The sequence below is a fragment of the Schistocerca piceifrons genome, chromosome 7, assembly GCF_021461385.2.
Source record: "Schistocerca piceifrons isolate TAMUIC-IGC-003096 chromosome 7, iqSchPice1.1, whole genome shotgun sequence".
NCBI classification, from domain to species: Eukaryota; Metazoa; Arthropoda; class Insecta; order Orthoptera; family Acrididae; genus Schistocerca; species Schistocerca piceifrons.
Window position 1 is genome coordinate 324,773,346 of NC_060144.1, and position 25,593 is coordinate 324,798,938.

General features: G+C 41.4%; 1 protein-coding gene across 1 annotated transcript in view; it reads right to left on the reverse strand.

Annotated features, from left to right (window-relative positions):
- The window catches only part of LOC124805667, a 46,697-nt gene that overhangs the window by 15,684 nt on the left and 5,420 nt on the right, over positions 1–25,593 (reverse strand). Inside the window, exon 2 of the mRNA XM_047266236.1 lies at positions 2,385–2,534. Coding sequence (XP_047122192.1) covers positions 2,385–2,534 — 150 coding nt within the window. The remainder of the gene's footprint in view (positions 1–2,384; positions 2,535–25,593) is intronic.

The window sequence follows — 25,593 nt, forward strand, 5'->3', positions numbered from 1 at the left end:
TGACAAAATCATTTGCTAGAACTGTCCAGAATGTTCATAAATCCAACCGTGTACAACTATGGTCCAGTGACATTTTCCATTGTCATCTCCAAAAATTCCTAGGTTGTTTGAGAACATGAAGTCCATGAGTGGCCGCAAATGATCTCCAAGTAGCCAAACATAACCATTTACAGTCAATGATCGGTTCCGTTGGACTAGAGGATCCAGCCCATACCATGTAAATACAGCGAACACCACCAGGTTGCACAGTGGCTTGTTGAAAAGTTGGGTCTATGGCTCCATGACGTCTGCGCCATACTCGAATCCTACCATCAGCCCTTATCAACTGAAACAGCCCATTAACGCAAAATTGCACCACTCTGTTCTAACAGATGCACTGATTTCTGCGGTTATTTCACTCACTGTTGTTTTTCTGTCAGCAATGACATCTCTTAGCAAACACCGCGTGTCTCGGTCGTTAAGAGGACATTGAATGTCCTATGCCGCCTATGTTAAATTATCGAATTTTGCGTCCTATTGTCTTGGAAACTTTTTAAGAAACCAACTTACAATTTTCCATAGTTATTGAATGCACATTTCCTGATACACTGAACTAGAATTATTACTCAAATTGTATTGTGGGGCATGTTATCTTTATTTTTTTCAAATACTCAATATTTTGACAGAATTTTGTAACTAAATGAACATAAAAACAAAACAACTCAGGATATTTTAATTATTCTAGTTCCATACGTGTTGAATCTTCCCCACTTGCCATGCTGTGAAAATTTCATGTCTCTACCATCAGTACTTTTTTTTGAAAACGGGTCATTTATTGCAAAAAATGTAGTTCAGAGATACTGAGTTTTAAAACTTTTTATTACAAATTCTTATACAGACTTACATTTCCACGTCTTTTATGCAGTAGAATTGCTCTGGCCCATAGTCTGTCTTCTTCAGTGTCACAACAGCCCAGTGCTTGCCTCCTCCTTTACGTTCTTGCTTCTTTTGTCATTTGCTGAGCAGATAGCTCTGCTTCACATACACGATATTATCCAGTTCCCTCAGTCCTTTAGCTGAGTTCTGCCCAAATCTTACCCCTATCGTCTCCAGAACCTTAAGTCTTTCATAGTTCCCATCATTAAAAGTTATTACAGAATCAGACACTGCTAACTTTAAAGTCATTAGCCCAACATATACATTTTTAGGCACACGGCACCACACAACCATTGTTGAAGGAATCATTCACATTCTAGGTCTTCCCATATAAATACTTCTTTAGTAGCTCAGGATTTGCCAAATCTCTGTAAATAGGTTTGATTGGCTCCATTACTGCCAAAGGAAGAGAATGTTTATGTGTAAATTCATGCAGGTGGCCAGAAAATTCAGCTAGCCTATATTTACACCAAGTGTTTGGTGGAGGTGGACATAAAGCATGACATGGCTTTTCATCGGTTGATATTCGATGAAAGGAAGTGGTCCACACAGTACTTTTCATCTTCTCTAAATTGTGGCAGTTATCTCCAATGGCCTTCCCTTAATATTCCTGTAATTCATCAATTACTTTGTCCGTTAGTCTTCCAGTACATTTTATTGTCTTGCCATCAGACAGTTTTGTGTTACCCAGCATAGTTTTTAGGTTATGCAGACGTGTTTCCATCGTTTTCCTGACATGTACTACACAAAACAAATCAATTCACAGCTTTCTAGACTGTGTAGTTTCCAAGATATGACTGCCCAACTGTGGCAGTATATGGGTAACCGCGAAATTTGACAGTCACACGTCAACATTAAACTATTATTTGCAGGTCTCACAACTGTCTGATTTTAATGTATTATATACCAAAATGTTCAAGAAAGTGCAAAATGCATTATGCAGTAGGAAACAGCAAATGTCAAATTTCAACTGCGTTGTTCGTGATGAGAGGTAATGCCTGAAATGTGGATTGGTCGGCACACTCTTGTCGTTGTTCACGGAATACTGAATTCCCTAACGATCTTCAAAAAGGAATGTCTGGTGCGCCTGGCTCCAAGTACCATTCCGCATTCAAAGTCTGTTCATTCCGGAAACTTTTATCATGAATCACTTGACTACAAATGACAGCTCCGCCAATGTACTGCGCTTTTATACCTTGAGTACGCAATTCCCATTCCAAAATAATTACAATACGAAACCTATAGACGTTCATTATTTTTTAATTGTGCTAGTCAATTGGCTTCAAGTTCCCGTATGGAACAGCATTCATAGAATTATTTTAGTATTTTCCAATGCTGTTTCTTCATAAGGACAATCGCCAGGCTAAGGAAAAATTTTAAGATCTACTGTGGTAAAGGATGCAGCATATTTGGGAACGCAGCATACAGAGCCAATGGTAAGTTGTTTTCAAACATGTTGTTTTCCTTACCAAGGAGGCCAGGAGCAGGCGGTTTCCGAGTCTTTGGTAACGTCGCCGAGTGTCGCCACTGCGTTCACCGGTGCTGCTGCTCGTTCCATTCTCGGAGAGCAGCTCCACTACCTCCCGCAGGGTTGGCGCTTTCACCACGAAGCACACCAGCTGAATGGAGAGAGCTTAGTGTTAGTGAAACCCAAGTCCTCACTAGATTCTTCGTGACGAGGGGAGGAGGGGATGGGGAGCTGGCGGGGGGTTGGGGGGAACAGACAGACACCATGAATAGTGTGCTGTCTTCAAACAAGTTCCGTAAGCAGTCTGTGTCTGTGGACCCTGTGCGTGTGTAGATTTATTATGGTAACGTCACCGTAGGCAGTGGATAGCTAGCAGTTTTCCGACACTCTGCTAAAACCATACGTTGCTTCTTATGGCGTCACTTGGACCGATTATCGATTAACCTGCTGTTTTAACGATATGTCTTTACAGTAACATATGTGCTTATAAAATTGTAAAGCAAGCCAACACCAATAGTTCAGATAAACATGCAAACGTCGCCAGCAGCGGGTGAAGAGATAAAATATATGAAGATATTGAACGGATGTATGTAAAGGGAAATGGCAATTGAATAGTTACGGGAGACTGGATGCAGTTATAGGAGATGGAATAGAAGAAAGAAAAACGGGAGAATACGAACTAGGCAGTAGGAATAAGAGAAGAGGAAAACAGAGTTCAGCAGTAAATTTCAGGTAGTAATATCGAATACTCTGTTAAAGAATGGCAGCAGGAGGAGGTAGTGTATTGTGTTTTGAACCAGGGACCTAGAAACGACGAAGAGCCTTCGACCCGCCATAGCCCTCAGTGGTTCACAGGCCACAGCAGTCCACCCAACCCACCGCCGCAGCACACCGAACCCAGGGATATTGTGCGGTTCGGCCTCCAGTAGACCCCCCCCCCCCCCTCCTCCTCCCTGGGAATGTCTCATGTCTCATACCAGGCGAGCGTAGCCCAAAATGTTTGCGTGGTGGAATAATTATGGTGTACACGTACATGGAGACACTGTTTTGCGCAGCAATCGCCGACATAATGTAACTGAGGCGGAATAAGGGGAACCAGCCAAGAGGGTGCAGCATTTCTGGGTTAAAATTCGCGTAACTGCTTACTGCTTCTTTCGTCGTATTCTCAACCACAAAAGTTGCACCTACCTCAGTACGTCATCTGGCCACCAAACCGCTTCCCTGCAACGTAAATACAGTTCTGACGATGTTAAAAGCAGCGTTGAAGAAAAACATAGTCAATATTTACGTTAGTACAGTCCTCATTAACTCTGAAGCTAAATGTAATGTAAATATCTTATAATATCTTATAAAAATTTTCGAGAGGAGGGCGATTGTTTCATCTCTCATAAAAATTTCACAATTCGGCAAATAGTTCTTTATTTGCTTTAGATGCCAAATCAAATAAGTGCCATCAGCTCGCAATCAAAACAAAGAGCTAGTATCACTGGCCTCATCTCAGCGCTCATACCATCTAGTACAGACGCAATACAGCCAGAAATGTAAAAAAGTTCAACCCGAATTGTTACGCTATTTTCATAGTTTATACAAAGCTACAACATGAGTTTTACATTCGGTCCTTTTCAGTGGATTTCTTTAAAAGACGTTGCTCCCCCACCAATTCCGTAAACGATTACGAAATATGCCACGCGGAATTCTTCACAAATGCCAAGAGTTCACAAGCGTTTATCTCTCCAACTAATTCCTTCACAAAACACAAATTTTCACTATCTGTCCGTAAATGCATCTTCTTCCACGGCGATGTAAACCGAACGTGAAATAACAGTACCTTCTTCACTTTACATATAACTTTTACAGACACATTCAACATGACATGCTCACAGTGCCTATAGTAGTTGATAGAGTACTCTGATTGGTTGATCAAATGAACAGCCAGTCAGATCAATCTTTCAAGATCATATTCGCGACTAAAATGTTTTACTCCAGTCAACATTAAAAATGCATTTAAGTTAATCTAGGCTACCAATATTAATAAAATGCTCCACCAAACCAAACCAAACGAAAACTAATCTTGAAATAACTTTAGGAAAACATTACTCTACAAATAACTATCCTGGCTGCCTTCTTACAAAAACAGTTAAGCTTGGACATACGTCATCAGCAAGTAAGGCGAATTACAGCTTTCGTTGCAACAGCTTGTTGCACACTTTCCCATGACCAAGTACATAATGTTTAGCAGTATATAATATTGAATCTTTACGTATGTCCCGCCTACACACTCTCATTTACTCTGATTTATTCACACAACAAACAAATAGTTATTAAATGAATATTAATTCTTACGGAATTCTCTATTAGGGAAACGAAAAATAGTGAACGTTATTTAAGTATAAAAATTCAAACATACTGACCTAGCATTTTGTGAACTTCATTAATGATTCCAACTGATAGCAAAGGACAAACTGTTATGCCTCTGAACTGACTTTAATCTTACTGGTGTCAGTTTTTTGTATTTTTGCTAATTTTCTCTAATTTTTAAAATATCCCAGCCAGAAAGCTGAGATTTTGCAGCCAGCTTCTTTTTAATAACAAAAGGCTAAATATAATTTTTTTTCGAAATTGGATTAGATTTAGTATAGTTTATTTAGATTCTTAAGGTCTTGTATATTCTGTCGCTGGAACTGACACAAGTGGCGCTTCCCATGGTCGTGCTAGCGACAAGTGCGAGTGTATCACGCCGACAAGGGGCTGTCACCGCCACCGACTCTAAAGCTACGAGCCCGTACTGCAAGGTAGCTTACTGCAAAAAAATACTGTTGCGGTTTGACTCGCGACGTTACACGGGTGTGTACTTAGAAATGGTCCGGAGAAACGGAAGGACTTCATTTGATTGGATTATGCTAGGGCAAGAATTCTGAAAAAGGATGTTGGATTGTAAGGCGTACCCTAGAGCACCCATAAACTCCTACAACAATTTGTTAAAGACAAATAGGAAGCTGATGTTTAAAAGACTACTCTGGAAGAATGAACAGATACGCTCAAGTTCTCTGAGGCTGTAGATACTGTGGTAATGAATAGCTTAGAAGGAAGTTCAGTGAAGGAAGAATGGACATCTCCAAAAAGGACAGTCATAGAAGCTGGAAAGGAAAACATGGGTGTAACGAAGTTACCTGCGAAGAAACTATGGGTAAGGCAAGAAATAGTTCAGTTCAGCGATGAAAGAAGGATGAACAAAAATGTCCAGGGAAATCCAGTCATTTAGGCACGAAATTAACAGGGAGTACGCGGAAACTAAGATGAAATGGCTAAGTGAAAATTGTGGAAAAATCAAAGAAGGAATGATTACCGGAATGACTGTCTAAGCATATAGAAAAGTAAAAGCGACCTTCAGTGAAATTAAAAGCAAGGTCGGTAACATTAACAGTGCAATGGGCAGTCCACCGTTAAATGCAGAGGAGAGAGCGGATAAGTGGAGAGAGTACACTGAAAGCCTGTGTGAGGGGGGGAGCATTTGTCTGATGATGTGATAGAAGAAGTAAGAGCAATAGATATAGAAGAAATAAGGGATCCAGTATTAGAAACAGAATTTAAAAGAGCTTTGCAAGACTTAAGAGTAAGTAAGACTGGAGGGATAGACAACATTCCATCTGAATTTCTAAGATCATCGGGGAAAGTGGCAACAAACGCACGTTGGTATGTAAAATGTATGAGTCTAGCGATAGAAAAAATATTACCCACACAATTCCGAAGACTGCAAGAGCTGACAGGTGCGAGAATTATCGCACAATCACATTAATAGCTCACGCATCCAAGTTACTGTCAAGAAAATTATACAGAAGATTGGAGAAGAAAACTGAGGATCTGTTAGGCGACTGTCAGTCTGCCTTTGGGAAAGGTAACGGCAACAGACTGGTAGTTCTGATTTGTGGTTGATAATCGAAGCAAGACTGAAGGAAAATTAAGGCACCTACATAGAATTTGATGACCTAGAAAGAGCATGCGGCAATGTAAAATGATGCCAGTTTCGAAATTCTAGGAAAAATATGTGTAAGCTATAGGGAAAAGACGGGTAGTGCACAATATGTACAGAAATCAAGAGAAAACAATAAGGAATATCGAATGTCTACGCATGAGTTTATTTCCTACAACAATAACATAGACGTTGTCCACGACGTCGTGTTGCGAATGCTGCTGGTCACCATGAACATATCACTTACTACCTGTTACTGAGGGAGTTGTTAGTATAGTGACATCGCACAGAATGATTTCCTTGTAGAGTTACTCTTTTAATTCTTTTCTATAGTGAATCCTACAGGCCTTCGTTTAATAAAGAATTGTGCAATCAAGACTTTTCTATAATTTAAAGTTGCGCCAGATAGAAATATCATCAGCGTATTTTATCATTGGCATGCTTTTGTCCTGAATTTTAATCCAACCCTTACCCTTCTTTTATTTCCATCATTGCTTCTTCGATTTCCATGGTTAGATTGAAAAGTAGATGGAAAATCAGGAACAAAGCACTATGATTGAAAAGGGTGTAAGAAGGGTGTGGGACAGAGATATAGTCTTTCACCCGTATTTTTCAATCTATACATCGAAATCGAAGAAGCAGTGATTGAAATAAAGGAATAGTAAGGATGGAATTAAAGTTCAGGGTTAAAGCACACCAATGATAAAATATTCTGTCGACATTTATGTCTGGCGAAACTTGAAATTACGGAAAAGTCTTGATCTCACAGTTCTTTACTATAATAACCCCTAGGTAACGCTTGTATTCACTATAGAAATTAAATAAAACAGTAACTCTACAAAGAAACCATCCTGTGCGATGTCACTATACCAACAACTCCTTCAGTACGATGTAGACAGTCAATAGACATCTTGGACAACTTGAAGAGATACGTTCATATGATTGTTTTAGAAAATAAACTCATGTGTTGACATTAGATAGCATTCACACAGCATGAAATGTGCGTCGTAAGGTAACATCGTAAAAGAAGTAACAGAGATACTCGCTAGTCAGTAATTATAAAAAATATATATGTATGCAACCAATAACTGATATAGTACAATGAAAACATAAAACCGATATAAATCACAAAATAAAATAAGAGATGTAAGAGAATAAGTTTACAGATATCAGAAGCTAAAATATTTCACAAGTATGACCAAATTTAGTCATATGACAATACTAAAACATATACAAATGACTTGCATCAGAATGATATAGGTAAGCCTAGATGAGTGCCAACAACGTGAAATAAAGTCGAAGCTAATATTACAATTTTTTAAAAAAATATTAAACAGCATAATGGTAAAATGCTGGATCCTAGAAACAGCCTACCTTGAGGCAGATACGTGAGAACACAAAAAATACCATTTTATCATGCTTGAGGATGCAGAGTTAGAGTCATTAATTGTTAAAAAAAGCTAATGCCGTAGCTTGCGTAATACTAAAACAGTGGTCGTACTGCTGAAGAAGAAATGGATTCTGCCTGCACATGTAACATGCAATGTAATGTAATGTAATGCAATGGGTATACAAGATTATAGAAGTGCAGAATTATATTACATCGATAATAAACTCTCTGAAATGATAGTGAAAACGAAACGTTCATAACGCTATCCACAGTGTAAAGTACATGTATTGTAACTATATTCAAAACGAGAAGTTATATTACTGCACCTGTAATGAGAAACCCATAGACTGTGAACATATGTGTGTTGTGATAAAAGTCACATAAACAGTAAGAAGTATTAATGTTACCGAAATACAGCGCACAGATGAGACAAGCAACGTCTGTAACTAATGGAGTTGCACAGCGAGGCCGTTACAACAGGGTCACATCCTGCGAGAACATTGGCTCCATCTCTTGGGCTTGAGTGAAACTATATAACAAGCATGGCGAGATAGTCACATAGAACCAATCATCAAAAAGATGTCACCATCTATAGGGCGGAATATTAACTAAAGAAAATTCACTTGTAGTGGTTACAGTGTATATACCTCACAAAGAATAGATGGTCACTGCTAATCTAAGCAATGTTAGATCAATTGGGTCAAATCTGAGATACATATCTTCTAGCCTCTTCAAATAAATCTGAGAACCAATTCCTACTGAAATACTCCTCTTCATGAAATAACCGATGCGACTGACAAATTTAATGTAAACCCCTCTAGCGTCCTCCACACCTACAAATCCTTGATCTGTCCCATCATCTGTTATGCCAGTCCCCCCCAGTCTCTCTAGATCCTCAAGCACCATGCCCTTCACCTCGCCTTCTGTATACACCTCCCGTTCCCCACACGGATTCTCTATGACTTGATTCCTATCCACCATCTGCTCCTTTTCCTCAACACATCTGAGTCCTCTACATCTCCCACAGGCTTGATCCCCCCCCCCTCCCCAACCCATGGATGCTTGTCTCCTCTCCAACCTCCGCTCGCTACAGCCTACCATCCACCTCTAAACGCTTCATCTCATTTCCCAAGGTGGCTTCCGTTAACTCCCCCTCGCAGATGATGCCCTCTCTCCCTCTGTTTATCCCATCTATAAACTGTGATCCTCACCTCCCCCTCCCAACCTCTGTCCTCTTCCTGGGCACCCTTTTGCCCCTTCCATCCAGTTTTTCCCTGCCTACCCTCTCTCATTGACTCCCTTCTCTCCCCTGAGTCCTTTTGCTTTCCCCTCCTCTGCCTCCTCCACCCCTTCTCGTGTCTGCCCTGCCCCTCCCCTTTTATGTGTCCTCTCCCTCCATCAGCTCCCCCATCTCCTTTTGCTTTTCCTCTCCTCCCCTCCTTTCTTTTCCCCTTTATCTCTCCTGCCCCCCCCCCCCCGCCATCTACCTCCTTGTTTCCTCTATAGTGCAGTTTTAATTGAGTATTCAGTGTTGTGCGTCCCCTTTCAGTGTTACGACAGACATCATATGTCGCTAGGTGTGTTTTTTAACTCTTGCAAACAAAAAACAGACTGTCACCATGTATTTTAATTGTACCTGTCTAATTACTATGTAGTTTAATCAGCATCACCAACCATTTGTTTTTATATTTTCACTTTCGCAATTTTTCGCCATGTTACAGTTTTACAGTCACCCTTTCATAGCCTGTTTTTATTGTTTGTTATCTACTCATTACGTTTTTTAGGCTGCAGGGCGGCATATTACGCTGCTGCCAGCTCGTGCCGCCGTGTGTGTGTGTGTGGGGGGGGGGGGGGGGGGGGGGGGGGGGAAGGGGGGGAGACCGAAGTTCAATAAAGGAAAGAAAATTTAATGTATACGTATGTGAAATCCTTTCAAATTGATGGCTAAGAGGGGATACATGCAAAACTTCAAGCTTATCAGCTATCCGCAACACTCTATGCGTCTTCGTTTCTAAATGGTGTCGCAAAGCACTTGCTTTATTGGTATATGAATGCTCCTGCATCTAATAATGAAATCCCTCCATGTCTTTCCAATAAAGAAATTATCGCAGTCACCACACTTTGTCTTATATATATCTGGTTTACAAAAAACATATCTTCGTTCCTGTCCTACGTCATGCTCTATTTGCATGCGTAAACTACCTCTGGTTTTAACAAAACACTGAAATTAGTCTTTTTCAAGATTTTCGCAATTTCATCACAATTAAAACCAGTGAAGGTTAAATTAACAAAGCTACCTTTTTTTACTACATTGTGTTTCTCCTTCTGTACAGAGTAGAACAATTTTCGAATACTTTCAGCTTTATACCCCTTTGCTACACATAACTGAACAATCGTCTGCAGTCTGCAGCTTCTTCTATCTTGCCTCCTGACTTATATCTACACACAAAATTCTACGATCATGGAGCGAAAATACGCCCTTTTGTGCCACATTCTTGTTCTTCTTGTGGCTTCAAAACCCTGAATGGGTCTCTGCTTACTTTACAGTTTTCTTCCATTCTGCCCTCTCGTTAACTTTCCTTCTTTTCCCTTTTATTCTTACGGCTCTGATGTTTTCTCTTACGTCGTCCAGCCATCGTTTACGTGGAAGACCTTCTTTGTAGTTCTTGTGTCCTCCATCCTCAGGCCATGCCCCAGCCAGACTATTCTTTTACTTTTAAGTAGCCTTACAATATCAGTTCCTTGTATTATATGATCCTTATCACAATTGGTTCTTGATCTTCAGGGACCTTAGTTCTTTCGGATGCCTCCATAAAGTTTTGGTAGCATCCGTCGTTCAAACACTCTGGTTCGTTTCTAGAATGAAATTTTCACTCTACAGCGGAGTGTGCGCTGATGTGAAACTTCCTGGCAGATTAAAACTGTGTGCCGGACCGAGACTCGATCTCGGGACCTTTTGCCTTTCGCGGGCAAGTGCTCTACGACCTGAGCTACCCAAGCGGGACTCACGCCCCGTCCTCACAGCTTTAATTCCGCCAGTACCTCGTCTCCTACCTTCCGAACTTCACAGAAGCTCTCCAGCGAAGGAGATTTAATGTCTGCAATCGTGTTTTTTAAACGCAGTCTATTTATAGGAGGAGCGAGGTCATGCTTAAGATCTTTATTCAAGGTATTTAATTCACATAGGGAAAATCCAACGTTAAAAAGATTAGCTACATGATCTGCAAAATTGTGAAAGTTCATACTGTCGCAAGCATCATATTTGAAATAAACACATAATCTGAACTGTTAACATTCTTGTTTATGCAATATCTTTTTCAAACAAAGTAGCGTTACATAACACATTATTGACCTTAGATAAATCTGAATGAGGAACCAACTTCCCTAAATAATAATGAGGATCAAACGCTTTCCGAATCACCGTGGCTTTTATCCAGCAACAACCACGAATCTCACGTTTAACAAGAGCTGCTTCAGATCTAAGTATTACCTTATGAAAATTTTCTGAACGATTTTACACGTAATTTTTGCATAGTTAGAAGTGAAACTGTAACCACTACACCCTCCTAATGAAGCTCGACTAAATTCCATTACTTGATGAAAAAATGTATCCACGCAGAGGCAAGCGACCATTCAGATTTGGCACAACTTGAAAATACGAAGGTATTGATAGCACTGTAATTTACGTATTTAAATAATTCATCATCAGACAGAAACTTTAGGGGAAAGTATACGAATAAATTAACGATAGCAAATATATACATACTAAGGTACACATGCAGAGCAGTGATCCATATTAAGAATTTTCCATTTTTACAGTTAATATTACCCTTACATTTAAATCAAACATTAGTAAAAGGTTCGTGAAGTGAGAACGTAGACTGAATATAATGCATATATCACCTCATGTAGTCATATTTGACACTACCCTCGTCTATCGGAAGAGAAACAGTGCCAGACTCACTGTGGCGGATAAGATATCTGACACTGAGAAGTAAACGAAGGATGGTAGGTGGGCGGCACTAGCACCGACCATAGAAATGAAATGAAAAAGTAACTTTCCAAAAAGTAACATTCTGTACGATGCCACTAGTCTAACAACTCCTTCATTACGATGTAACATATTAAAAGCAATCTCGAGGAAAGCTTTTGTCGATAATGGATTTTTTCTTTTTCTCTTTTGTACGTGGCGGCGCATTACACACACATCACCGTGGACAACTTGACAGAGATAGATTTATGGCAATGGGAAAAGATATAGTGTAGTCATGTCGGAACTGGAGCTTTACTATACCTAATTTCACGTCACCAATCGTCTTTCGAAATATTGAAAATACTCCATATCCCCGAGGTCGAGACCCATACCCTCTGCCAACTATCGTATAGGACCTTTCGATTTATTCTGTTATTAGAGAGAAGAAATTCATATGTGGACAATACATAAAATTCACATATCACGAAACGTGCGTCGTAAGGTAACATCGTAAAACAGTTAACAGAGACACTCGTGAGCCAATAATTCTAACAAGAAGACGTATACGCGACCAATATCTCGTGTGGCACAATGTAAACGTAAAACCTATATGAATCACAAAAATAAAATAAAATAAAATATCAAATTTAATAGAGAAAGTTTAGAAGCATCAAAAGCTAATATATTGTTTGAGTATGACGAAAGGTTGTCACATTACAACAGACAAATACATAGTAAATGAGCAGAAGACCAATCTCACGGTTATCTCTCGCACGCTGACTGCAAATTTGTACATTAAGCTGATTATTCGACCAGTTGTGCTGCCATTCATGAACAGCGTTGAAAGGGGTGTTTTCCAACAAGATAACGTTCACCAATATACCACTGTTGTAGCCCAACAGTGTCGCCATGTTGCCTTGGCTTTCTCGGTCACCAGATCTTCGAGCACATACGGGACATCATCGGACGACAACTCCAGAGTCACCTACAAACAGCTCTGTATTGTCCCTGTTTTGCCGACCAACTGCAACAGGCATGGAACTCCATCCGACAAACTGGCATCTGGTACCTTCACAACACTATACACGCACATGATCATCTTTGCCATCAACAATCCTGAGGTTAAACGGTTTATTAATGTACCAGCATTTCACATTTTCTATGGCTTATCCCGAGCTCAAATTAAGCTGTTATCTTGCAATATTAATCGCTTAAATATGTTAGCTGGGTAGACGTACTCTCGAAATTTCGATGCTCTACATTAATTACTATTTTGTATTGTGATTTTTTCCGGTCAGTGTAGTCACATAACAATGTGGCTAGATTCATGAACGTTAGGAGTTGCTACCATTTCAAAGAGTTTATTTTCGATACAGTTTAATTCTTCATTTCCAAACTCTCACATACGCTTCGCGTTACATTACATACAACATTTGCAAACGGAATCCATTACTTCCGGAACAATATGATCACTATTTCATCTAGGGAATTAATTTTTGACAAATAATGATCCTTAATCTGCATCCTCAACCATGATAGGCACGGAGTTGTTTTAAATTTTTTGTTCTCGCACATCTAGTTCAAGCTGTTACGCTCCAATATTATACAATTAGGTTCTTTTTTTAAATTAGGGATCTTTATCAGTGTAACATTAGCTTCTTCTTTATTTCCAAGTTGTTGTTATTCGTCTAGGACAATCTGTGAAGTTCTCTTGTACTTCATCTATTGTGTTTTCGACTCTTGTAATAAGACTACATTTGGTCATACTTACGTAACATTTTAGTTTGTGATGCTTGTCAACTTATTCACTTACAATTTGTATTTTATTTTATTTTGTGATTTATATCGGTTTCAAATATTTGTTGGCGGCAAAAGTTTTTCTTTGTGCAAATACACTCCTGGAAATGGAAAAAAGAACACATTGACACCGGTGTGTCAGACCCACCATACTTGCTCCGGACACTGCGAGAGGGCTGTACAAGCAATGATCACACGCACGGCACAGCGGACACACCAGGAACCGCGGTGTTGGCCGTCGAATGGCGCTAGCTGCGCAGCATTTGTGCACCGCCGCCGTCAGTGTCAGCCAGTTTGCCGTGGCATACGGAGCTCCATCGCAGTCTTTAACACTGGTAGCATGCCGCGACAGCGTGGACGTGAACCGTATGTGCAGTTGACGGACTTTGAGCGAGGGCGTATGGTGGGCATGCGGGAGGCCGGGTGGACGTACTGCCGAATTACTCAACACGTGGGGCGTGAGGTCTCCACAGTACATCGATGTTGTCGCCAGTGGTCGGCGGAATGTGCACGTGCCCGTCGACCTGGGACCGGACCGCAGCGACGCACGGATGCACGCCAAGACCGTAGGATCCTACGCAGTACCGTAGGGGACCGCACCGCCACTTCCCAGCAAATTAGGGACACTGTTGCTCCTGGGGTATCGGCGAGGACCATTCGCAACCGTCTCCATGAAGCTGGGCTACGGTCCCGCACACCGTTAGGCCGTCTTCCGCTCACGCCCCAACATCGTGCAGCCCGCCTCCAGTGGTGTCGCGACAGGCGTGAATGGAGGGACGAATGGAGACGTGTCGTCTTCAGCGATGAGAGTCGCTTCTGCCTTGGTGCCAATGATGGTCGTATGCGTGTTTGGCGCCGTGCAGGTGAGCGCCACAATCAGGACTGCATACGACCGAGGCACACAGGGCCAACACCTGGCATCATGGTGTGGGGAGCGATCTCCTACACTGGCCGTACACCACTGGTGGTCGTCGAGGGGACACTGAATAGTGCACGGTACATCCAAACCGTCATCGAACCTATCGTTCTACCATTCCTAGACCGGCAAGGGAACTTGCTGTTCCAACAGGACAATGCACGTCCGCATGTATCCCGTGCCACCCAACGTGCTCTAGAAGGTGTAAGTCAACTACCCTGGCCAGCAAGATCTCCGGATCTGTCCCCCATTGAGCATGTTTGGGACTGGATGAAGCGTCGTCTCACGCGGTCTGCACGTCCAGCACGAACGCTGGTCCAACTGAGGCGCCAGGTGGAAATGGCATGGCAAGCCGTTCCACAGGACGACATCCAGCATCTCTACGATCGTCTCCATGGGAGAATAGCAGCCTGCATTGCTGCAAAAGGTGGATATACACTGTACTAGTGCCGACATTGTGCATGCTCTGTTGCCTGTGTCTATGTGCCTGTGGTTCTGTCAGTGTGATCATGTGATGTATCTGACCCCAGGAATGTGTCAATAAAGTTTCCCCTTCCTGGGACAATGAATTCACGGTGTTCTTATTTCAATTTCCAGGAGTGTATTTTAATACCTTACATCGTACTAAAGGAATTGTTAGTATGGTGACGTCACACGTAATGGTTTCATCGTAAAATTACGCTTTCACTTCATTTCCATGGTCAATACTGGTGCCACCTATCAGCCTTCATTTACTTCTCGGATAGCTTTCCTCCACAGACAGTTTGGCCCTGGTCCTCTTCGAACAGACAACGGTACTGTAACATATACCTCTAAGAGATGATATCTGTATTATTTTCAGTTTATTTTCTCACTTTTGCGAGCCTTTTAGTAAGGTCTGATTTAAATTTAAGTACGATATTAAATATAAAAATTGAAAATTCTGTGCACAGATCATTACTGTGAAATAGTAGGTTAGCGTGTATACATTTCCTGTCGTTAATTTCTTTGTATACTTTATCCACAGCTTCTGCCTGATAATGAAACATATGAAGCGCGTAAAGCTTAATAAGGAATAGTGTAATCAAGACTTTTTCGTAGATTCAAGTTGTACCAATTCTGAATGGTCGTATGCTTCTACCATGTATGTATTTTTCGATCAAGTAATAGCACATTGCTACGCTTAGTGAAATTGAAGAAGAATTACAGCGTCTTTTGAAAGAAATACACAGTCTTAGTACAGAATATGGTTTGAGAGTAAATCGAAGAAATGTCAAAGTAATGAGAAGTACCAGAAATGAGAAGAGCGAGGAACTTAATGTGAGAATTGGTGATAACGAAGTAGATACAGTTAAGGAATTGTATTGCTTGTGTTATGGTCTTCAGTCGGGAGGCTGTTTTATGCTGCTCTCCGTGGTACTCTGTCATCTACATCCATACTCCGCAAGCCACCTGACGGTCTGTGGCGGAGGGTATCCTGAGTACCTCTATCGGTTCTCCCTTCTATTCCAGTCTCGTATTGTTCGTGGAAAGAAGAATTGTCGGTATGCCTCTGTGTGGGCTCTAATCTCTCTGATTTTATCCTCATGGTCTCTTTGCGAGATATACGTAGGAGGGAGCAATGTATTGCTTGACTCTTCGGTGAAGGTATGTTCTCGAAACTTTAACAAAAGCCCGTACCGAGCTACTGAGCGTCTCTCCTGCAGAGTCTTCCACTGGAGTTTATCTATCATCTCCGTAACGCTTTCATGATTACTAAATGATCCTGTAACGAAGCGCGCTGCTCTCCGTTGGATCTTCTCTATCTATTCTATCAACCCTATCTGGTACGGATCCCACACTGCTGAGCAGTATTCAAGCAGTGGGCGAACAAGCGAACTGTAACCTACTTCCTTTGTTTTCGGATTGCATTTCCTTAGGATTCTTCCAATGAATCTCAGTCTGGCATCTGCTTTACCGACGATCACCTTCATATGATCATTCCATTTTAAATCACTCCTAATGCGTACTCCCAGATAATTTATGGAATTAACTGCTTCCAGTTGCTGACCTGCTATTTTGTAGCTAAATGCTAAGGGATCTATCTTTCTATGTATTCGCAGTACATTAAACTTGTCTACATTGAGATTCAATTGCCATTCCCTGCACCATGCGTCAATTCGCTGCAGATCCTCCTGCATTTTAGTACAATCCTCCATCGTTAGAAGCCCTCGACACACCACAGCATCATCCGCAAAAAGCCTCAGTGAACTTCCGATGTCATCCACCAGGTCATTTATGTATATTGTGAATAGCAACGGTCCTATGACACTCCCCTGCGGCACACCTGAAATCACTTCGGAAGACTTCTCTCCATTGAGAATGACATGCTGTTATCTAGGAACTCCTCAATCCAATCACACAATTGGTCTGATAGTCCATATGCTCTTACTTTGTTCATTAAACGACTGTGGGGAACTGTATCGAACGCCTTGCGGAAGTCAAGAAACACGGCATCTACCTAGGAACCTGGGTCTATGGCCCTCTGAGTCTCGTGGACGAATAGCGCGAGCTGGGTTTCACACGACCGTCTTTTTCGAAACCCATGCTGATTCCTACAGAGTATATTTCTAGTCTCCAGAAAAGTCATTATACTCGAACATAATGCGTGTTCCAAAATTCTACAACTGATCGACGTTAGAGATATAGGTCTATAGTTCTGCACATCTGCTCGACGTCCCTTCTTGAAAACGGTGATGACCTATGCCCTTTTCCAATCTGTTGGAACGCTACGCTCTTCTAGAGACCTTCTGTATACCGCTGCTAGAAGGGGGGCAAGTTCCTTCGCGTACTCTGTGTAAAATCGAACTGGTATCCCATCAGGCCCAGCGGCCTTTCCTCTTTTGAGCGATTTTGTTTCTCTATCCCTCTGCCGTCTATTTCGATATCTACCATTTTGTCATCTGTGCGACAATCTAGAGAAGGAACTACAGTGGAGTCTTCCTCTGTGAAACAGCTTTAGAAAAATACATTTAGTATTTCGGCCTTTAGACTGTCATCCTCTGTTTCAGTACCATTTTGGTGACGAGTGTCTGGACATTTTGTTTTGATCCACCTACCGCTTTGACATAAGACCAAAATGGACTTTCGAATTCATTGAACGCCTCTCGCATAGCCCTCCTCACACTACATTTCGCTTCGCGTAATTTTTGTTTGTCTGCAAGGCTTTGGCTATGTTTATGTTTGCTGTGAAGTTTCCTTTGCTTCCGCAGCAGTTTTCTAACTCGATTGTTGTACCACGGTGGCTCTTTTCCATCTCTTACGATCTTGATTTGCACATACTCATCTAGCGCATATTGTACGATGGTTTTGAACTTTGTCCACTGATCCTCAACACTATCTGTACTTGAGACAAAACTTTTGTGTTGAGCCGTCAGGTACTCTGTAATCTGCTTTTTGTCACTTTTGCTAAACAGAAAAATCTTCCTACCTTTTTTAATATTTCTATTTACGGCTGAAATCATCGATGCCGTAACCGCTTTGTGATCACTGATTCCCTGTTCTGCGTTAACTGTTTCAAATAGTTCGGGTCTGTTTGTCACCAGAAGGTCTAATATGTTATCGCCACGAGTCGGTTCTCTGTTTAACTGCTCAAGGTAGTTTTCAGATAAAGCACTTAAAAAAATGTCACTGGATTCTTTGTCCCTGCCACCCGTTATGGACGTTTGAGTCTCCCAGTCTATATCCGGCAAATTAAAATCTCCACCAAGAACTATAACATGGTGGGAAAATCTACTCGAAATATTTTCCAGATTATCCTTCAGGTGCTCAGTAGCAACAGCTGCTGAGCCCGGGGGCCTATAGAGACATCCAGTTACCATGTCTGAGCCTGCTTTAACCGTGACCTTCACCCAAATCATTTCACATTTCGGATCTCCGTTAATTTCCTTCGATACTATTACACTTGTTATCGCTATAAACACGCCTCCCCCTTCACTGTCTAGCCCGTCTCTGCGGTATACATTCCAATCTGAGTTTAGGATTTCATTACTGTTTACGTCTGGTTTCAGCCAACTTTCTGTCCCTAGTACTATGTGGGCGTTGTGACCGTTTATTAGTGAGAGCAGTTCTGGGACCTTTCTATAGACGTTCCTGCAGTTTACTATTAGCACATTAATATTGTTATTCCCTGTTGCATTTTGCCTACTCCCACCTTGCCGTGTCTCAGTAGGCGTCTTGTCGGGCCTAGGGAGGGAATTCTCTAACCTAAAAAAACCCCATGTGCACTCCACACGTACTCCGCTACCCTTGTAGCCACTTCCGGCGTGTAGTGCACGCCTGACCTATTCAGGGGGACCCCACATTTCTCCACCCGATAGCGGAGGTCAAGAAATTTGCACCCCAGATCTCCGCACAATCGTCTGAGCCTCTGATCTAAGCCTTCCACTCGACTCCAAACCAGAGGACCGCGATCGGTTCTGGGAACGATACTACAAATAGTTAGCTCTGATTCCACCCCGCGAGCGAGGCTTTCTGCCTTCACCAATTCCGCCAACCGCCTGTACGAACTGAGGATGACATCTGAACCCAGACGGCAGGAATCATTGGTGCCGACAAGAGCAACAATTTGCAGTCGGGTGCACCCAGTGCAAGCCTCTTCATCTGCGAAGAACTACTGCAACCTACATGTTTCTGAATCTGTCTACTGTATTCATCTTTTTGTCTCCCTCTACAATTTTTACCCCTACACTTTAATCCAATACTAAACTGATGCCCCTTGATGTCTCAGAAGGTGTCGTATCAACCGATCCCTACTTTTGGTCAAGTTGTGTCATTTATTTCTTGTCTTCCCAGTTCCATTCAGTACCTCGTCATTAGTTACTTGTCTATCGATCAAATCTTCAACATTCTTCTGTAGCACCACATTTCAAAAGTTTCTTTTTAATTTTGGTCTAAACTGTTTATCGTCCATGTTTCACTTCCACACATGGCTACGCCCCAAGCAAATATCTTCAGAAAATACTCTTAAATCTATATTTTTTGTTAACAGATTTCTTTTCTTCAGAAATATTTTTCATGTCATTGCCAGTCTACATTTTATATCCACTCTACTTCGGCCATCATCAGTCATTTTCCTGCTCTCTACTGTAAGTGTCTCGTTTCCTAATAATTTAATTACAGTCCATTATCCTTGTTTTGTTTTTGTTGATATTCATCTCATATCCTCCTTTCAAGACACAGGTCATTCCGTTCAACTGATCTTCCAAGTCCTTTACTGTCTCTAACAGAATTAAAAATGTTCAAACGTGCGTGAATTCCCAAGAGACCAAACTGCTGAGGTCATCGGTCCCTAGACTTACATGCTACTTAAACTAATTTAACGCTAATGCGGGAGGGGCCGCACGATGACAGAATTACAGTGTCATCACCAAAACTCAAAGTTTGACAGGCTAAAAACCTGTCTCACTCTCTTCTCAACCACTGCTTCCGTTTCGTGACGCTCGACTCCTATAACCGCCTTACGGTTTCTGTACGAGTTGTAAACAACGTTTATCTCCCTGTACTTTACCCCTGTTACCTTCAGAATTTCAAAGAGATTATTCCAGTCTGTCAAAAGCTTTCTCAAAGTTCAAATACTATAAACGTAGGTTTGTCTGTTCTTAACCCATCTTCTAAGGTAATCCACAGGGTCCGTATTGCCTCGGAAATTCCTAAATTTCTCCTGTTTCTACCCGTTTTTCCATTCTTCCACAAAGAATTAATCTTGGTACTTTGTTACCATGACTCGTTAAACTGATAGTTCAATTATTTTCACACCTGTGAGCAACTAATTTCTTCGTAATCGGAATTATTATATTTTTCTCGAAGTGTGAAGGTATTTTCCACGCCATGAGGACAACACTCTCAGCCATGCCCGAGGGAGGACTCGAACCTCCGGCGGGAGGGGCCGCACGATGACAGAATTACAGTGTCATCAACAAAACTCAAAGTTTGACAAGCTACAAACCTGTCTCACTCCCTTCTCAACCACTGCTTCCGTTTCATGCAGCTCGACTCCTATCATGCACACCAGATGGAAGAGTTTCGTCATGGCTGGCCCTCTACAGGCTCTCAGCAGTTCTGACGGAATATCGTCTGCCCCCTGGGCCTTGTTTCGACAGAGATCTTTGAGAGATCTGGCATATTCATCTCACAGTATCATACCTCACCTCATCTTCATCTACGTTCACTGCCATTTCTATAACATTGCCAGATCTTCCTTGTGTAGAACCTCTAATACTCCTTCCACTTTACAACTTTCCTTTCTTTGCTTAGGACTGCTATGCCACTTGGGCTCTTGATATTCCCATAGGTGATTCCCTTTTCTCGAAGGCATCTTTAAGTTTCCTGTCGGCGGTGTCTATCTTTCCTCTAGGCAAAATATGCTTCAAAATCCATACATTTGTCCTCTAGCAATTCCTGCTTAGCCATTTTGCACTTTCTGTCAGTTTCATTTTTTAAATATTTTTGTTCCATTTGGCCTGTTTCATTTGCTCCATTTTTGTATTTTATCCTTCAATCAATTAAATTCAATATATCTTGCACTATCCGAGGATTTCTACTAGGCCTTGTCGTTTTACATATTTGATCTTCTACTGCCTTCACTGTTTCATGTCTTAAAGCTACCCATTCGTCTTCTACTGTATTATTTTCTCCTGTTCTAGACAACAGTTGCCTGATGCTCTCCCTGAAACTCTCAGCAACCTCTGGTTCTTTCAACTTAAAAGGTCTAATCATTTTCTATTTCTTCAGTTTTAATCTACAGTTCATCACCAATAAATTCTAGTCAGAGTCGATATCTGCCTCTGAAAATGTCTTACAATTTAAAATCTTGTTCCTAAATCTTTGTCTTAGCGTTATACTATAAATCTGAAACCTACCGGTGTCTCCAGATCTCTTTCCGTTGTACAATCAATCGGAAACCTACCGGTGTCTCCAAGTCTCTTCCACTTATACAGTCCTCCTTTGTGATTTTTAAACTGAGTTTTAGAGATGGTTAAATTATGCTCTGATCAATTTTCTATTAGATGGCTTGCTCTTTTATTCTTTCCTCCCAGTCCCTTTTCACCTACTGTTTTCCCGTCTCTTCGTTTTCCTACTGTCGAATCCCAGTCCCCCATCACATTTGAATTTTCGTATCCTTTGACTATCACGCATATCTCCAGTCTCTTCATCAACTACGTAGCTTGTAGGCTTACAAACTTCTACTACTGTGGTAAGGGTGTGTTTCGTGTCTATCGTGTCAACGACAATCCGTTCAGTATTCTGTTCATGGTGACTTAACCCACATTTTTATTTTATTATTTATTATTGAACCTACTCCTGCGTTACTCCTATTTCATTTTGTGTTTATAACGCTATATTCACCTCATCAGAAGTCCTGTTCCTCCTGGCACTTCACTATCTCTCACTATATCTCAAAAAGGGCACGCAGAGAAGCTAGAAAGAGAAACAGAAATACTGCGATGGTAACTGCGAAAAAACCGTGAGTAACACGAGAAATGCTTTAGTTGAGCAATGAAAGAAGGAAGAACAAACATATTCAGGGAAATTCTGGGATACAGAAATACAAGTCACTTAGGAATGAAATGAATAGGATGTGTGGCGAAGCTGAGGCCAATGACTGTATGAAAAATGTAAAGAAACCGTAAGGAAATGATTCTTCGGTGACATTAAAAGCAAGGGTGGGAACATTAACAGTGTTCAAGGCAGAGGGTATAGATGGACACAGGACACTTAAGGCCTCTAAGTGAAGGGAAACTTGTACGATGACGTGATAGAAGAAGAAACAGAAGTCGATATTGAAGTGATAGGGGATACAGTACCAGAATCAGAATTTAAAAGAGCTTTGGAAGACTTGACATCATATAAGGCCGAAAGGATCGATAATGTTTCATCTGAATTCCTATAATAATGGGGGAAGTGGCAACAAAATGACTGTTTTAATTCCTGTGTAGAATATATGTGTCTGGCCATATGCCATCTGACTTACGGCAAAAAATCATCCACACAATTCCGAAGATAGCAAGAGGCAACAAGTGAGAGAATTATCGCACAATCAGATTAATAGCTTATGCATCCAAGTTGCTGACAAGAATAATATACAGAAGAATGGAAAAGAAAATTGTGCATGTTTTATATGATGATCAGTTTGGCTCTTTTTTTAACTGTTATTATTATTTATTAATCAGTCCTCTGGCTGGTTTGATGCGGCCCGTCATGAATTCCTCTCCAGTGCCAACCTCTTCGTCTAAGAATCGCACTGGCAATTAATGCCAGATGTGTGCCAGTTTTAACCCTCTAAAGCTCCCTCTAGTACCGTAAAAGTAAGTCCCGGATGTCTTAGCAGATTTCCTACCATCCTGCCCCTACTTCATGTCAGTGTACATCGTACAATCCTTTCATCACCGATTCTGCGGAGAACTTTATCTTTTCTTACCTTATCATTTAGGCTTTGGAAAGGTGAAGCTACAAGACACGCTTTCCTGACCTTGGAAGCAACACTAAAAAAAATCAAGACACGTACATAGGATCTGTCGACATAGAAAAAGCGTTCGACAATGTCGTGCAAGATGTTCGAAATCCTGAGAAAAACAATGTTAAGCTATAGGGAAGAGGGGTAATGTACAATATGTGGAAAGGCCAAGAGGATACAATATGAGTGGAAGTCCAAGAACGAAATAGTCGGATTAAAAAGGGTGTAAAACAGGGATGTATCTACCGGTCCCACTGTTCAATCTGTACAATGAAAATGCAGTTTCGGAAATAAAAGGAAGGTTCAAGAGTAAAATTAAAATTCAAGGTGAAAGGATATCAGTGATAAGACTCGCTGACAAATTGCCGTCCTCAGTGAAAGTCAAGAAGAATTATAGAATCTACTGAATAGAGTGAACAGTCTAATGAGTACAGGATATGCTTTGAGAGTAAATAAAAAAAGACGAAAGTAATGAGAAATAGCAAAAATGAGAACAGTGCGAAAGTTAACACCAGAATTGGTGATCACGTAATAAATGACGCTAAGGAATTCTGAGACCCAGGAGCAAAATAATGTATGACGGGCAGAGCAAAGAGGACACCAAAAGCAGACTAGACCTGGCAAATAGGGTGTACCAGGCCAAGCTAAGTTTATCAAATATAGGCCTTAATTTGAAGAAGAAATTTCTGTATATGTACTTTAGGAGCATAGCATTGTATCGTAGTGAAACATGGACAGTGGAAAAACCGGAACAGAAGAGAATCGAAGCATTTTAGATCTAGTGCCGCAGTAGAATGTTGAAAATTAGGTGGACTCATAAGGTAAGGAATGAGGAGGTTCTCCGCAGAATGGGTGAGGAGTACATAGAAAACACTTGCAAAAAGAAGGGACAGGATAGTCAGACATCTGTTAAAACATCAGGGACTATCTTCCGTGCTACCAGATGGCGCTGCTGAGGTTAAAAACTGTAGAGAAGGACAAAGAAAGGAATACATCTGAGAGCTGGTTTCTCGGGATGGGGAAGGGTAAGGTTACGATTGTGGACGGGGCCCTAATCAGTTACTCTCGGTTGAACAACAAATACGTAAACTTTATTTAAAGAAATTATAATTTTAAAACAATCTCCTAAAAAACACAACTGACCATATGACGGCTGAAGGCCTAATCACAGGAAAAAAATTCCACAGTATTGGGGCCGAAGGCCACCAACAATAATCTCAAACAACAAACAGCTGAAGGGCTGAATTAAAAGTCAGAAGAACAACTCCAAGTAACACACATTTCAACAAATATTTTGCTTTTAAAGCAAGTTTGCTTTAAAAAAACGTATTGTAACGCGGCTGAAGGCCTTATTATGAAAGAAGTGACATTATTGCTCAGCTGAAGGCCACACACAACTTCAAATCACAAACGGATGAAGTCCTGAATTATAATTCAGAAGAATAATTCCAAATAGCACATTTAAAATAAATACCTTGCTTTTAAAACAAGTTTGCTTTAAAAAAAAAAAGCTTACTGTAACACGGCTGAAGGCCTTATCAAGATAAAAGTGAAATTATTTCTCGACTGAAGGCCACACCAACAATAATTAGAAAATTACAAATATCCTTAAAAGGAAAACTTCACAATCTAAGGAATCAGGACAAGCGGTTCTCAGCAAGTGTTCCAAGGGTTGGCCTCTGAAGGTAACTCAAACATAAGGTAAGGTGAGACAGACAGCCAAGACTTGTACTCACATAACAGTATGGCAACTCAAACTAGGGGCAGCTTAAGCGCCGACCGACCGACTAACCAATCCGCCTAATGTCCATTCACCATTACAATGATGGAATACTTTTAGCAAGGGCGAAGAGACAGACAGCACTAGTCTTCAGAAAACACCCAAGACCGAAGGAAACACTGGAACCAAGGTAGACCTCCCAAAAAATATGCGTAGTACAAGAGGTTGTCGAACTAAACGCCATGTTGGACAGCATCAACACGACGAGGAAAGGTACACTGCCGGAAAAGTACGCTAAACTCCAGGGCAGGTAACTGGGACGTTAGTGGCCACAAGGCAGAAAATACCCCTGGTTGCACTTCACTAATAAGAATAATACTAAATTTGATGATGAATAACAAATAGAGAAAGACGGCTGCAACGTTTCACCGCCTCGAAACACTTCAATCTCAGAATAGTCGAGGTTGCATTAGTAATTAACTCTTCACTCAAAAGTCCAGGGTTCGGTGTGCAACGAAGTCGTCGCTCTCACAGCTACCCCTCCTCGACCCGTCAGTGGCAGCACGCCGCCAGCGTCCTGGCCTCCCCCCCACGCTGCACAAACCTGCTCACTGCTGCGCCCCGACTGTCCTGATCGTTCGTCCGCCCCTCATCCCTCCACACAATGTGACCCGGAAATACTATCGGTCCCTCCAAAGATAGTAGCACAGTATTCGTATCGATAAGCGCTGCTGCTGCCACTCACGGGCAGGCAAGCCAGCAACTTAGTGACGTCAGTTAATCGAATAAGAGACGAGATGCCATAACCGCAATGACAAGATGCCAAGCAATAAACGGCATGAACATGAGCATTGCACGGCTCAACATCAGACAAGTAATTTAGGACGTAGGTTACAGGATCTACTCTGAGATGAAGTAGTTGGCACAAGAGAGAGAGAAAAAAGAAACAAAAGATGGATCGACATGAATCC